At 38.9% G+C, this 13,462-nt stretch overlaps 1 protein-coding gene and 1 long non-coding RNA gene across 7 annotated transcripts in view; one reads left to right on the top strand and one right to left on the bottom strand.

Annotated features, from left to right (window-relative positions):
* Positions 1–3,551: 3,551 nt before the first annotated feature.
* Positions 3,552–13,413, top strand: LOC139085251 (uncharacterized). Its single transcript, XR_011543450.1, has 2 exons — positions 3,552–3,690; positions 12,582–13,413. It is a non-coding gene; the product is annotated as an uncharacterized lncRNA (long non-coding RNA).
* MTDH (metadherin) overlaps positions 8,911–13,462 on the bottom strand; it is a 56,219-nt gene continuing 51,667 nt past the window's right edge. For all 6 annotated transcript variants that reach the window (XM_008535623.2, XM_008535625.2, XM_008535626.2 and 3 more), the window contains 2 exons: positions 11,316–11,472; positions 8,911–10,638 (listed from right to left, as the gene is read on the bottom strand). In XM_008535623.2, the coding sequence (XP_008533845.2) occupies positions 10,568–10,638; positions 11,316–11,472 (228 nt within the window). In that variant the 3' untranslated portion in view covers positions 8,911–10,567. The remainder of the gene's footprint in view (positions 10,639–11,315; positions 11,473–13,462) is intronic.

Here is a 13,462-nt window from a genome sequence, read left to right as displayed (position 1 = left end):
TATAGAACATTCTTGAATTGACAAAATTATAGAGATGAACAGACTAAGTGTTGCCATGGGTTAGGGACAGGGACGGGGTTGGGGAAAGTGTGCGTGTGTGTGTGTGTGTGTGTAAAGTGTATGTAAAAGGGCAGCACAGGGGAACCTGGTGGTGATAGAGCTTTTCTGTATCCTGACGTGCTGATTCCATGAATCTACTTGTGATAAAATGGCACAGTATTAAATACACACAGAAAGGTATGTAAAACTGAGAAAATCTGAATAAGATGGTGGGTTGTATCAATGACAGTTCCCTGCTTGCAATATTGTACTACAGTTTTGCAAGATATTACCTTTGAGGGAGACTGGGTGAAGGTTATTTCTTCACCTGTATTATTTCTTACATCTGCATATGAATCTGCAATTATCTCAAAATAAAAAACGTTTAATTAAAAAAAGGTTTTGCTTGTAGCTGAATATATTGCAGGGTAAGCAATTCTTTAAATCTGATAGACTATTACAGAGAAAAGAAAAATTTTTGTTGGTTCCTACTAGGGAATGGTATACATTGCAAAACAGACCTGTAGGCCTCAGGAAAGTTATAAATCACTTCTGTTATCGAGAAAGCAATTTGGTATCAGTATCCTCTAGAAGTCAATGCAAGGATAAGAGCAGCATAAAGTGAAAGAAACCTAGGTAAATTCTCAATAAATTCTAAAAATAAGGGGCCGGCCCCGTGGCCGAGTGGTTAAGTTCACGCGCTCCACTGCGGCAGCCCAGGGTTTCATTGGTTCAAATCCTGGGCGCGGACATAGCAACGCTCATCAGGCCATGCTGAGGCGGTATCCCACATGGCACAACTAGAAGGACCCACAACTAAGAATATACAACTATGTACTGGGGGCCTTTGGGAAGAAAAAGGGAAAAAATAAATTCTAAAAATGAACTTTCAATTATGTTTCTTATTCTGTAAGCTCAGAATGGGCTCTCTACTTCCGCACATCCAGGCTGAAAATTTTCCCACAGGCCAGTTTCTATGTTTGGACATTAACAATTATTTTGTCACACTTAAAAAACATCTATCCAACAAATGGCTCTTTGTTCTTACTGTGTGGAAGGCACTGTGGGGGTGCAAAGGGATGACAGGCATCGAGGGCCTCAAAGAATGTACAGAAGCCCACTGAGGAACACAGGGCAGCAGGAATAGGAGTGTGATGGACACCTTTGGGTGGAGACAGATGAAGGCCAGGGCTGTGCAGAGGGGGACCAGTCTCTGTGTGTGTGTGTGTAGAGTTAGGGATGAGGACTGAGGAGATCAGAGAATGATTCCCAGAGATGGTATTTAGACTGATCTTGAAGTGATTGCCTATGTCACTCTTTAAATTTAAATACAACACAATTAAATTATAAATATATTTGGCTAAACAAATATGGCTAGCGGCTTCCACATTTGGCAGCACAGATACAGGACATTTCTATCACTGAGAAAGTTCTGTGGGGCCATATGTGCCTAGAATTTGACTATGCCGAGATGGGGAAGGGCACTCTAGGTGGAGCAGGCAGCAAGAACAGGCAGGGAGGGGTGTGCACGGGGCAGCAGGAGATGAATGTGAACAGCAAATTGGAATCAGATTGTGAAGGACCCGGATGGAAGTTCAGGGGTATGAAGAGCAGCATCTTTCTTTTTTTTCATTTAACAATATATCCTGGGGATCGGGAGGTATTAGTAGAGAGTTTCCATATTCCTTTCTGTAGCTGCATAGAACTCCATCATTGAAGGTAATGTAATTTATTCAGCCAGTCCCTCTTGATGGACACCTGGTCTGCTTCCAGTCTTTCACTATTACAAGCAATGCCTAATGTATGAGATATTTCATATTTTAAGCAAAGTCCTCTTGAACTCAGAACCCAATTCTCTAGCGCTTCCTTGTTTGAAAAATGGCAGTTAGGGGCTGGAGTAGAGGGGAGAGAATGTCCTGTGTTTAAATCGCCATCTTGTGGTGGTTTCAGATTCCTCCTTAAGGTTTTTAAACCCACCCTCTGGCTTTGCAATGGTAGGCACAGAGGCGGGGGGTCAGTAGTGGGCACTCACTTACCAGCAAAATCATTTGCTTGGAGTCAAAGATGCCCTCAGTACCACCTCAGTACCCTTGTCTTCTCCAGCTGTTACTTTGACTGTATTGTCCCACTTACCACTTAGGGTCTCAAAGAGACTTCTCATTGCTCTGGGTTTGCATTAAAGCCCAGCAAAAGGGGCCAGCCCCTTGGCCGAGTGGTTAAGTTCGTGTGCTCCACTTCGGTGGCCTGGCCAGGGGTTTCGCTGGTTCAGATCCTGGGCGCCAAGCCATGCTGAGGAGGCATCCCACATGCCACAACTAGAAGGATGCACAACTAAAAATACGAAACTATGTACCGGGGGGCTTTGGGAGGAAAAGGAAACATAAAAGCTTTAAAAAAAAAGAATAAACTATTGACACTTGCAACAACTTGGATGGATCCCAAGGACAATATGCTGAGTGAAAAAAGCCAGTCCTCAGAGGTGTATACTGTATGACTCCATTTATATAACATTCTTAAAATGACAAAACTGTAGAGACAAACAACAGATTAGTGATGGTCAGGGGATAGAGATGAGGGCAGAGTGCGGGTGAAGTGTGCGTGTGTAACCATAAATAGGTAGCACAAAGGAGTTCCGTTGTGACCATAGGCATTTGTATCTTGATCATGGTGGTGATCATGTGAATCCACATGCGACATTACTTAGGCTGCACATACACACATATATTAGTGAAACCTGGTGAAATCTGAATAGGATCGGTCAATTGTGCGAATGAGACCTATTACCTGGTTTGGATATTGTACTATAGTTATGTAAGACTACAATCGGGGAAATTGGGTGAAGGGTACAGAGGACCTCTCTGGACTATTTTTGCAACTTCCTCTGAGTCTATAATTATTTTGAAATGAAACATTTTAAAAGTCTAAAAGAAAGGTACTAAGTTAGATGTGGCCAACTTCTCTTTTATGGCTTCTAGGTTTCCAGTATTGGTTAAGAATATCTCCCCAACCTCTTGGTTGTAAATGTAGTTTCCTGGATTGTCTTTTAAGATTTTTAAAAATGTTTCAGCCTAATCCATCTGTAATTTATTTTCATCTAAAGTATGATGGGGCCCAACTTTATTTTCTTCCAGTTAGATAAGTTATGCTAATAACATTTATTAAGAAAATCATCCTTTTACCACTGAAGTAAAACACCACCTAAATTATATACAAAATTCCCATGTATATTGGACTGTATTATTTCTGGATTCCCTACGTTGCTCTCCTGACCTGTTTGACTATGCTTTTGTTAATAATTTATTAGATTACATCGATACAGTAGACATTAATCAGGTTTTGGCTGCTCAATAAATTAACTTTGAATGTCCTTTATGTTTGACTATCCCACATAGTCAAAATTCATTCTCCAGTATTCCTCACTGCTTGATAGACATAGATATGACCTTGCCTCTCCCAAAGAAACTAGGAAAGCAGTGAGGTAAGAAGCCTGAGCAGAAACCAGTTGTGGGCACATGGGACAGTGGCCTCCAGCGGCAGAGGCAGCCGTGGTGGAGCTCACACCTTCAGTGCTGAGCGTACTCACAGGAGCTGGCAGATGGATTATTTTTGCTGGAGCAGCCTCTGAACACGGCTAGGTGTTACTCCTGGAAGGTAAGCGCCTGGATCTCTGGGGCTTCCAGACCCCTTTTCAGCTTACACTAGCCAGAGGGGATCCTGGGTTTTACAACTATGAACCCTGACAGATACAAGCTGTTTCACATTTTATTCTGTTATCTCATAGTCGTAAGGCAGGTTCCCTGCCCCTCTCCCGATGCTGCATACTACTTTCTCTTCTCTTTTTCAAATCGTTCTCATAATCTTTGAGGTACTTTTAAAAATCTGCATTCTTATTGGAACTGAACTCAATTCATATATTAATTTTGGAAATATTGGTATTTTTGTTTTCCAAATAAAGAATAATACAGGTTTTCATGTGTTAGATTGCTTCTGTCCTTCAATAAGACTTCATAGCTTTCATCTGGTCTTGTGTCTTTCTTGAAAATCTTATTTCTAGATATAATAGCTTTAGTTGTGATGTACTTGGAATTTTTTTCCTCCATTTCCTTTTCTAGGTGCTTATTTTAGTACAGAAACTTCTTTTGGCTTTTGTATATCTGCCACTTTAGTGTATTCTCTTCCTAGTGCTCATAGCTTTTTATTAGATTCACTTGGGTTTTCAGGTATACAATCAAGAAAAAAAAGAGATAATTTCTTCTTCTCTGACACTATACAATTTTTTAAAACTTTTTATTAAGATTATGATAGTTTACAACCTTGTGAAATTTCAGTTGTACATTATGGTCAGTCATGTTGTAGGTGCACCACTTCACCCTTTGTGCCCCACCCCCCTTTCCTCTGGTAACCACCAATCAATTCTCTGTCTCTATGTTTAACTTCCACCTATGAGTGGAGTCATACAGGGTTCGTCTTTCTCTGTCTGGCTTATTTCACTTAACATAATACCTTTAAGGTCCATCCATGTTGTTGTGAATGGGATGATTTTATCCTTTTTTATGGCTGAGTAGTATTCCATTATATATATATATATATATATATATATATATATACACACACCATATCTTCTTTATCCAATCATCAGTTGATGGGCATTTAGGTTGCTTCCACGACTGACATTATACAATTTTAAAATTTTATCTGTTAAGTTCTCCAAGACAATGTTGACCTACCTTGCACTGATTTTAATCGAGATGACTTTAGTATTTCATTTTTTTTAAAATCTAAATTTGGAACGACTATTGGATTTTGTAAAATATTTCAGCAGTGTCATGATCATATACTTCTTCTGCCTTAATTTTGTGATGAAATATGTTAGATTTCTTGACACTGGCCCACACTTGCATCTTTGGTAGGTGTTTTATTCTTTTGATAAACCATTGGTTTTTATTCGCTAATAAACAGAAATGCCACATTTCCTAGTTCCAGTGCTGAGACAGGTTTTCTTCCATCTTTCATTATTGTGGTCATTTCAATTTTGATGAGAAACGGGAATAGCTGCAACTTTTCCAGGTAATCCTATAAAGTTTTTAATTATTAAAGACAGTTTAGTAGGGAAAGAAATCCTTCATAATTCCACTATCTTAAATTACTAACAGCTCTTGCTGTTGTGCTATAAACCCCCTTGCGGTGCTTGTCAGAAAGTCTGCAGCCCCTTGACAACCTCACAAGGAACTCACACCCTAGACAAGGCACCTGCTGCCTTCTGACTCTGGGGGCGGCTCCCGTTTAGAAGAGAGCTTCGCTACTCCTCTTCCTCATGGAAAGGGTGCCATGCAGTGTGCACTGCAGAACTCCGGGGCACCAGTCATTGTGCCTATTTTTTTTTTTTTTGAGGAAGGCTAGCCCTGAGCTGACATCTGCCACCAATTTTCCTCCTTTTGCTGAGGAAGATTGGCCCTGAGCTAACATCCGTGCCCATCTTCCTCTACTTTATATGTGGGACGCCTGCCACAGCATGGCTTGACAAGTGGTGCATAGGTCTGCACCCGGGATCCAAACTGGTGAACCCTGGGCTGCCAAAGCAGAATGTGCGAACCTAACTGCTGCGCCACCGGGCCAGCCCCATGTACCCATTTATAGCTATTAATTTCCCAACAGATGTCAGTAGAATGACTTGAGGAAGGAGTACCAGTGAGGCTGCCATGACACCGTTCTGGAACAAGGCTAGATGTTACCTGGGACCCTTAGTCAGTTCTGGCACCAAGAAACACCTGTGCCAAGTGGGGCATCTGAGAGCAGCTATTTTCATCCATGCCTTTCGCCCCTTGATCCCATTACCAAACAACAACAAAAGTCAAGCTCTCCCCACAACAGCCCCTACTGGTAATGTTTTATTTCTTAAGCAGAATGGTGGTTTCAGAGGTGTTCATTTTATTATGTTTCGTAATTTACGTACAGGTTACATATATTCATTTTGAAGGCTTTGAGACAAATAAAAAAGCACATATATACAAGTAAGAATGCCATTATCATGGAGATGACCTTGAATTTGTTTACATTTTTCTTCAAATAAACCTCAGTACTCTTAGTATTACTAGCAAGCATCTTGCAATGCACCTCATATACCTGTCGATGCTAGGGTTAGAAATCAATCTTCTGTTAAAGTATTTAGAAAGAATAGTAATGCCTTTTTTTTTAAAAAAAGATTACTTTATACACCAGGTAATTCTACTGTAACTTGTTATAATCTATATTCGCAGTATTGGTGTGATAGCAGGCTACTAAGTTTCTTTCAGCCTGTCCCTAGGATTTGAGCAGTCACTGAGTGGCAGAAATTTCCACAATCTATTACATATAAGTTGGAACATTATTAGCTGCTACTCTGAGCAGCATCCAGATTTCAAAATTTCTGTTCAGTTAGAAAAGCTAAAACCTGATCTTAAAATGATGTTTGGGTGCAGGATATACACAGTGTTATGTCAACCCTGTGATAGAGACTCCCAGCTGTGCTCGACATCCAATTCTCTGCCGCTTCCTCAGTAACGAATCCTGAAATGCTAATTTGGCCCCTGACAGCCCAGAGTAAAGACTATTATTTTCCATCCCTCTTTGTAACTAGTAGGGTCGGGTCAAGGTTGTGTTGATTAAGACTATGTGGTGTGAATAACTTGTAAGAAGAGTTCTTAAAAGAAGGGGCAGAAATGTTGATAAATTTCTAGCTGGTGCAGCTGTGTACAACCATGACCTGAAAGCCACATGTTAAGAACAGTGAAGAGCAATACAGAAGGAACCTGGATCCCTGACCCTGCAGTGTCACAGCAGCGCTGGACTGCCTCCCCAGACTTTTACATGCAAGAAAAAGAAACTTCCACCTCATTTAAATCACTATTGTTTGGGGACACAGCCAAACTAATACGTAACACCAAGTTTAGGCCTAATTTCCTTAACCTAAAGGTTGATACAAGTGATATATTGCACCTGATGGCAGTTCCATCTATTGCTAAGATGATGTAAGATGGAAGCTGTTTCCCACAGAGAACACTGTGTGTCACAGAGATATTTTGAGAGGGGCTTAACTCCAAATATTTGACTTCCAACTAGCCTACAAGTACACCGATGGTTTTAGAAAGAAACATCAAGAACACCAAAGAGTAAATTGCCTTAGACTAGCTTAGCATGCAAAACGACTGAGAAGTCCCTTCTCATAAGAACTATAATGAGCAATTTAAACAAATCAAAAATGGTTTGTTGTATTTACAATACTCAACACATTTGACAAATAACATATTTGCATTCCCTAAGTCTTTTGGAAAGTAATTCCAGTTTGTGCAAAGAGTTTACAGGAAAGCCTTAAGACATCTATTAGACATCTTAAACTCCAGATTTTGAAAGATGTTTCACACTATATTAATAGAGGACTGTTTTTAATTAAGAAAAGCTAAACTCTGTAGTTAAGTATTGCCTTTCAACATCTTTAACCCAAATACAAACCAGAGTAGCTTATGAAATAATATCATTAGATTTGGATGAATTATTTCCACTGCCCCCCAACCCCAATCAGACGCATGCGCAGAGTAAACATGGTAAATTACAGTACTGACATTTTCCTTCAGTACTCTTTTTGGACTCTCTCAACTATTGTTCTACTCAATCCAGGGTACAGATAGGTAGGATCCAGTCTGGGGACTTCCTAAACCACTACCCCTTGCTCCCGAATAAGGAAGGATTTCTGTACGTACGTGCAGACAGGTCAGGATTAGAGAGATTTTTAAGTAGTTTCTCTAGGATGCCTTGTTTGCTAATCAGAACAAGGTTCCCCTCCAGGCTTGACAAAGCCGAAAGGGAGCAGTTAACTCCCAACTAACCAACTAACCTTTTGGGGACCATCTAATCAAAGCCTCCAAAGGACAACAGGCTCCTCTCTCTTCCCTCCTCCCTGAATCCCTACCATGATTTTAGTGCCTTCCGAGTTAATGATGGAGAATAGTTCCTGGGTTCAGATTCCAGAAATTGCTTTAATAGAACATAAAGATCTTCCGCAACAGGTAGACAGCAATGAATGATACTTTAATCGTGCAAGGGTTTGCACCTCATGCATGTGAAAGAGAATGAACTTACTAATTTTATTTTTTTGAGGAAGATTAGCCCTGAGCTAACTGCTGCCAATCCTCCTCTTTTCGCTGAGAAAGACTGGCCCTGAACTAACATCCATGCCCATCATCCTCTACTGTATACGTGGGACGCCTACCACAGCATGGCGTGCCAAGCGGTGCCATGTCTGCACCCGGGATCTGAACCGGTGAACCCCGGGCCGCGGAGAAGTGGAATGTGTAAACTTAACCACTGCGCAACCAGGCTGGCCCCTGAACTTACTAATTTTATCACTCATAGCTGCCATCTCTTAAAACATAAAATCCATGTCCTAGCTCTTGAGCCAAGGGGAAGGGACAGAGATATCTCCACACTTGATTCACCCCAATTTAGCAATGCACTTCTCCATCTCCACCCTACATCTCTCCTGAAAAGACAGTGTCTCTAATACCTGGTGTAGATGGTTGAACGGGACATACTAATCTGGAGAAATAAAGTCCAACATTTGACACAACCAACAAAATTCCAAGATAAAGAAATGGTGAGGTAGAGTTGAGAGAGTTCAATTAAATTTTTTGGGCATAGATCTTTCGGCACATTCTAAAATTACAGACTCCCTATTGAATTCTCCCTTGTGATACCTTTACAAAGTGCTGGAAACTTAGGAATTCTTGCATCTATTTAGGAAACATCTATGTAAAGCTAATAAAGTCATTTGAAGAAATCCATTCCTGGCACTTTAGCTTATTTACCCAGAGATTGAAGCAAATAATAACAATGCTATCCATTTGCTGAATTTATTTAAACAAATCAATTTAGAAATATCATAAACAAAACTTCAGACATGTAAACATACTGCCATGTTCCTGAAACAGATGTTAAATCTGATAAAAGTTAATAATCATTTGTTAGGAAAGCTGTCCATTAATAAGGCCAGTCTTCAGCAAAACTAAAACCATTTTGTTTCTTTAGCTTTCCTAGTCTGACAATGCAATACTATCAAACCACAAATATAATAAAGACAACATTGGATGGATAGATCAGTACCATTGGTTACAGCTGTTAAACGGTTTCATTCTTGGTGCCACATAAAAACAATTAAGCCAATCACATCCAATAAATCATGGCTTTTTTTCTTTATCACAATTCACTAAGTGATGTTAATTATGGTCCTTGTCAAACACATTTGGTAAAGGCTATTTACAGTGTACATGGCTGAGCATGCACTATTTATAATTACAAAGATACCTGCCAGTTTATTACAATAAAATTACACAGTGCCTGAAAATGGTGAAACATCTCACACATCATTTAAATCAATACAGTTTCAAGCAGGAAACGTTCCTTATTTGATCACAATTGCAATAATTACATGAAAACTCTTATAAAAACATGAATCCCCTTCAAGAAATTGATGCATATTCTACTCACTACAGGTTAAGGCAGTAAAAAAATGTATTCCTGATAACTGGAGGTCTTGACAATGTCAATTAAAGCTGTCTGACTCTAGTTTTTCATTCTCCATCATATACTCACAATTCTGTTTGTACAACTAGCTTGTGAAAGATTTTATTTTTGAAGTCAAAAAGTATCAGTAACGAAGAAGAGTTGACACTGGAAAAAAGTAATTGCTAGGGAAAGGAAAAATGTAAGTTGGATTTTGCCTGAAAGTTCTTAAATCATAAACAAGAGCATTGTTTGTGAGTCTGAATCTTAAAAGTATAAAACAAATACATATAGTTTACCTTTCTTAATTTAAAATATACTGTACTTTGAACAATTCAAGTAACGTAAGACTATCAAAAATAAGTTCATAAGCCATACAAGTGTCTACTGCATTTTCAATGTTTTAATTAAGAACTTTTTAAAAACTGTAAACTAAACCATGACAGTTTAGTTAAACAAACATTAAATGACTTTTTATTTGCACTTGTGATTCCTTTAATACAAATTGCTACCAACAAATATGTAAAGATATGGCAGATTATGCATTTGATCAAAGCACTTTGATTTAAGCATAAAACAAATGGTATAAGTTCTGTGCATAAGATCCAAGAAGCTGCCTAGCAATTTGCAGGCAACCATCTCTCTAATCAGAATCCTTTATTCCTCGGCTGCAGATGAGATAGGGCACAATCTGTTGTAAACAGGGCACTGTTGTAAAACCAGGATAATATTCTTAAGTTAGGATCGTTCTTGTTAAATTGAAAAGACTTTCCCCAAATGTCTTCCAGCACTGTAGTATATTCTGCTGACCTCTTAATTTCATAAATTAACTTTCCTTTGATTCCATTTTTATGGTGGTTGTGTTCACAGTTTTGTTTTAAAAATTGGTTTAAATTTATATAAAACTCTGTACATGTTCACAAATTATTGCATAAACAGCATAATCTTCAAGACAGTGTTTGCAAACACATGTCCAATTCAGGAAAAAAAATATTCACGTTTCCCGTCTGGCTTTTTTCTTCTTTTTTATTTGTTTGGGAGATTCCCAGCTAGTTTCAGACTTGGCTAATGGGGCGAAAAAAAAGAAAAAAGGGAAGGGAAGAGAAAAAAGTTAGGAAGATAGTGAATACTGTTGTCTCCACAATGTAAAAGCAGTATCAATGAAAACATGTTTGAAATCCACTAATAATGCATTAGCCTTAAATTTTAAGTTTTTAAGTTCTAGTTCCACGTTTTTAGGTTATTCTGTCTGCCTTCCTCCTTTCAATTCCAGTGTATTATTTGGTTTAACCACATGGATGATATTTCACCAGTTTTGACCTAGAAAAACCATCATTTAATATGGCTTAATTTAAGTAACAAAAGTGAAAATAGGTAAAATGGACAATAAAGGTAGTAGAGGGAGAAAAGGAGGGGGGAAAAAGGACACAGATCCATCTGCAGACTTGAGAACATGTGCACAGAGAAAGGGAGGGACCAGGTGGACAAGGGCAGGTACCAAGTCCTCTGTGTAGGTTCTTGGCCAGCCACTCTTGACTGGAGTGATTTTAGCTCCTTGGACCTTACAATGGAGGTCCACAAGGTTCCAAGGAGTCGAGCCTTGGCGAGGGAAAGAAAAGGCTGATCTATTAATCCATTAGACGTCTAAGATCAGAAGTCTAAGTATCTTAGATTTCTAAGATATTAACACTTATAAACAGTACAGAGAACACACAAAAGAACCAAAAAGGAGGATTACTTACTCTGTGAAGGAGGCACACTATTTTGCTTAGTATTCGACTTGGATTTATCTGTCTCTTGTAGCATCGGTGGCACTTGGGAAGAGCTCTTGTCAGAATCGTTTTTTGACAAAGTAACAGATGGCTCGGTAGAAATAGCAGGTGGAAGAGTCTTGATAGGCTATTTTGGAATAAAATGATCTTAGATTTTTGTAAAAAGTTTCAAAGAAAATTAAATATCATAGTAATACCAAGAGGTTGTAAGTAAATACTAAGCAAATAAATACTAAGATGGTTTCCAGAAGTGCTCCGACTCATGCCTGCCCTCTAGTGACATAACCTGATAGATCTTTACCTACAATAACCACAAATACAGGTTGAGATAAAAATGGATGAATTTACAAGATGTTTACTGAATCTCAAATAGGAGTGAATAATTCCATTTTTATTAACTTCCATATTTTTCTTTTCCATTACAAATCGCATGATTGTACACTTGTTAGCAATTCAGTGGTTCTGTCCACTTCCTACCAACTCTGAATTTCTGAAAATTTTTTCATGTGAAAGACAAAAAGAAAATAGCCAATTTCAGAACTACCACTAGGTGATATCCCCTTTTCTCCTTCTCAAGAGGTAGGGATATCTTAAGCAGCAGCAAGAATAGCTTCAGTTTCCTACCCAAGGAAAAACATGGCCTCATACAAAAGCAGACTAGGGCTACTAGTCCTGCCGATGAAAGCAGCTAGTAAAACTCAGGTCCAAATCTTCAGAGTTTTATCCAGTCTGGTAGTGAGACCCTAATGCTTGGGGCCCAGACTCTTTTTTTTAAGATTTTATTTTTTTCCTTTTTCTCCCCAAAGCCCCCCAGTACATAGTTGTATATTCTTAGTTGTGGGTCCTTCTAGTTGTGGCATGCCACCTCAGCAAGGCCTGATGAGTGGTGCCATGTCTACGCCCAGGATCTGAACGAACGAAACCCTGGGCCGCCGCAGCGGAGCGCAGGAACTTAACCAGTCGGCCACGGGGCTGGCCCCAAGGGCCCAGACTCTTGAGCCTTGCTTTTCTCCTCTCCAACCTGAGAGCAGAAAGTGGGTAAATGATCCAATTCGCCTCTCTGAGGCCTGTTAAGGAATGGTCAGGACCAGGTAATGACAGAGACTCCAACACCTGAAGTACCTTGAGGCTTTAAGAGATGAGTAGATCATCTCACCCTTTAGCTTTACTTGTGACCAGTATTTTGAATACAGAAACAAGGGTAAATAATGTTTCTCTTGCCCCTTGTTCTTCCAGGCTCCGTCGTTCAACAAAGTACAATAGGACAGGAAACAAGAGGAGAAGCTTTGTACACTCGGGAAATTACTGGGATTCCTTCTTCCTACTTCAGGTATCTGAAGCTGCATTTATGTTGCTCAGTTTAGCTTTCTTAATGTTCCCTGTATTTATTTCATACCCCAAAGTTTTATTACATATTTTAAATCTCCTTTTCCCTTCTATTCTCTCATTTATCTACATTATATCACAGAAGGACTCAAATATTCCTTACAAGATGGCTTCTAAGAATGACTAAAGTAAAACATCCAAATGTCAAATGACCCTTTGCAGCCCTACTATTAAACCGAAACAGGTATTGAGAGTGCCTCCTTTTACCACAAAATACACTTAGGGAATGAAAACATCAAATCCAAATAAGAAGTATGGTTAAGATTTTGTTTTAGTACAAGACTGTTACACATTCTTTCTCTTAGTGGTAACTAAGGTTCTTGTCTAAAGCTGTTTCAGTAAATACACAAAGTATATTTACCTTAAATATAACAAATATATTTCATTAAATACACAAAGTATATTTGTAAGCTCCACAAAGGGAGAGGTTTTTCATCTGCTTTGTTCTCTGATGTATCCCCAGAATCTCAAATAGTGTGTGGCATGTAGTAGATTCTCAAAAATTTTTTTTGAATAAGTAAATAAATGAACCATGCAACTCTAGAATTTCATATATTTCAGCATGATATAATTCATCTAATTAGAAATCACAGTTTAAAGAGGCATAGTCTTTGGGTCACTGGCCTAGACCTTTTGTAAAATGCTGCCTTCTGACACACCAAAAATTTCCACAGAAGGCATATATTTAAGAACCTGTCACCAAATTTTAAACATATGTTACATTTCAAGAG

The sequence above is a fragment of the Equus przewalskii genome, chromosome 8, assembly GCF_037783145.1.
Source record: "Equus przewalskii isolate Varuska chromosome 8, EquPr2, whole genome shotgun sequence".
In the NCBI taxonomy this organism is placed as follows: Eukaryota; Metazoa; Chordata; class Mammalia; order Perissodactyla; family Equidae; genus Equus; species Equus przewalskii.
This window is presented reverse-complemented; position numbering and strand designations above follow the sequence as displayed.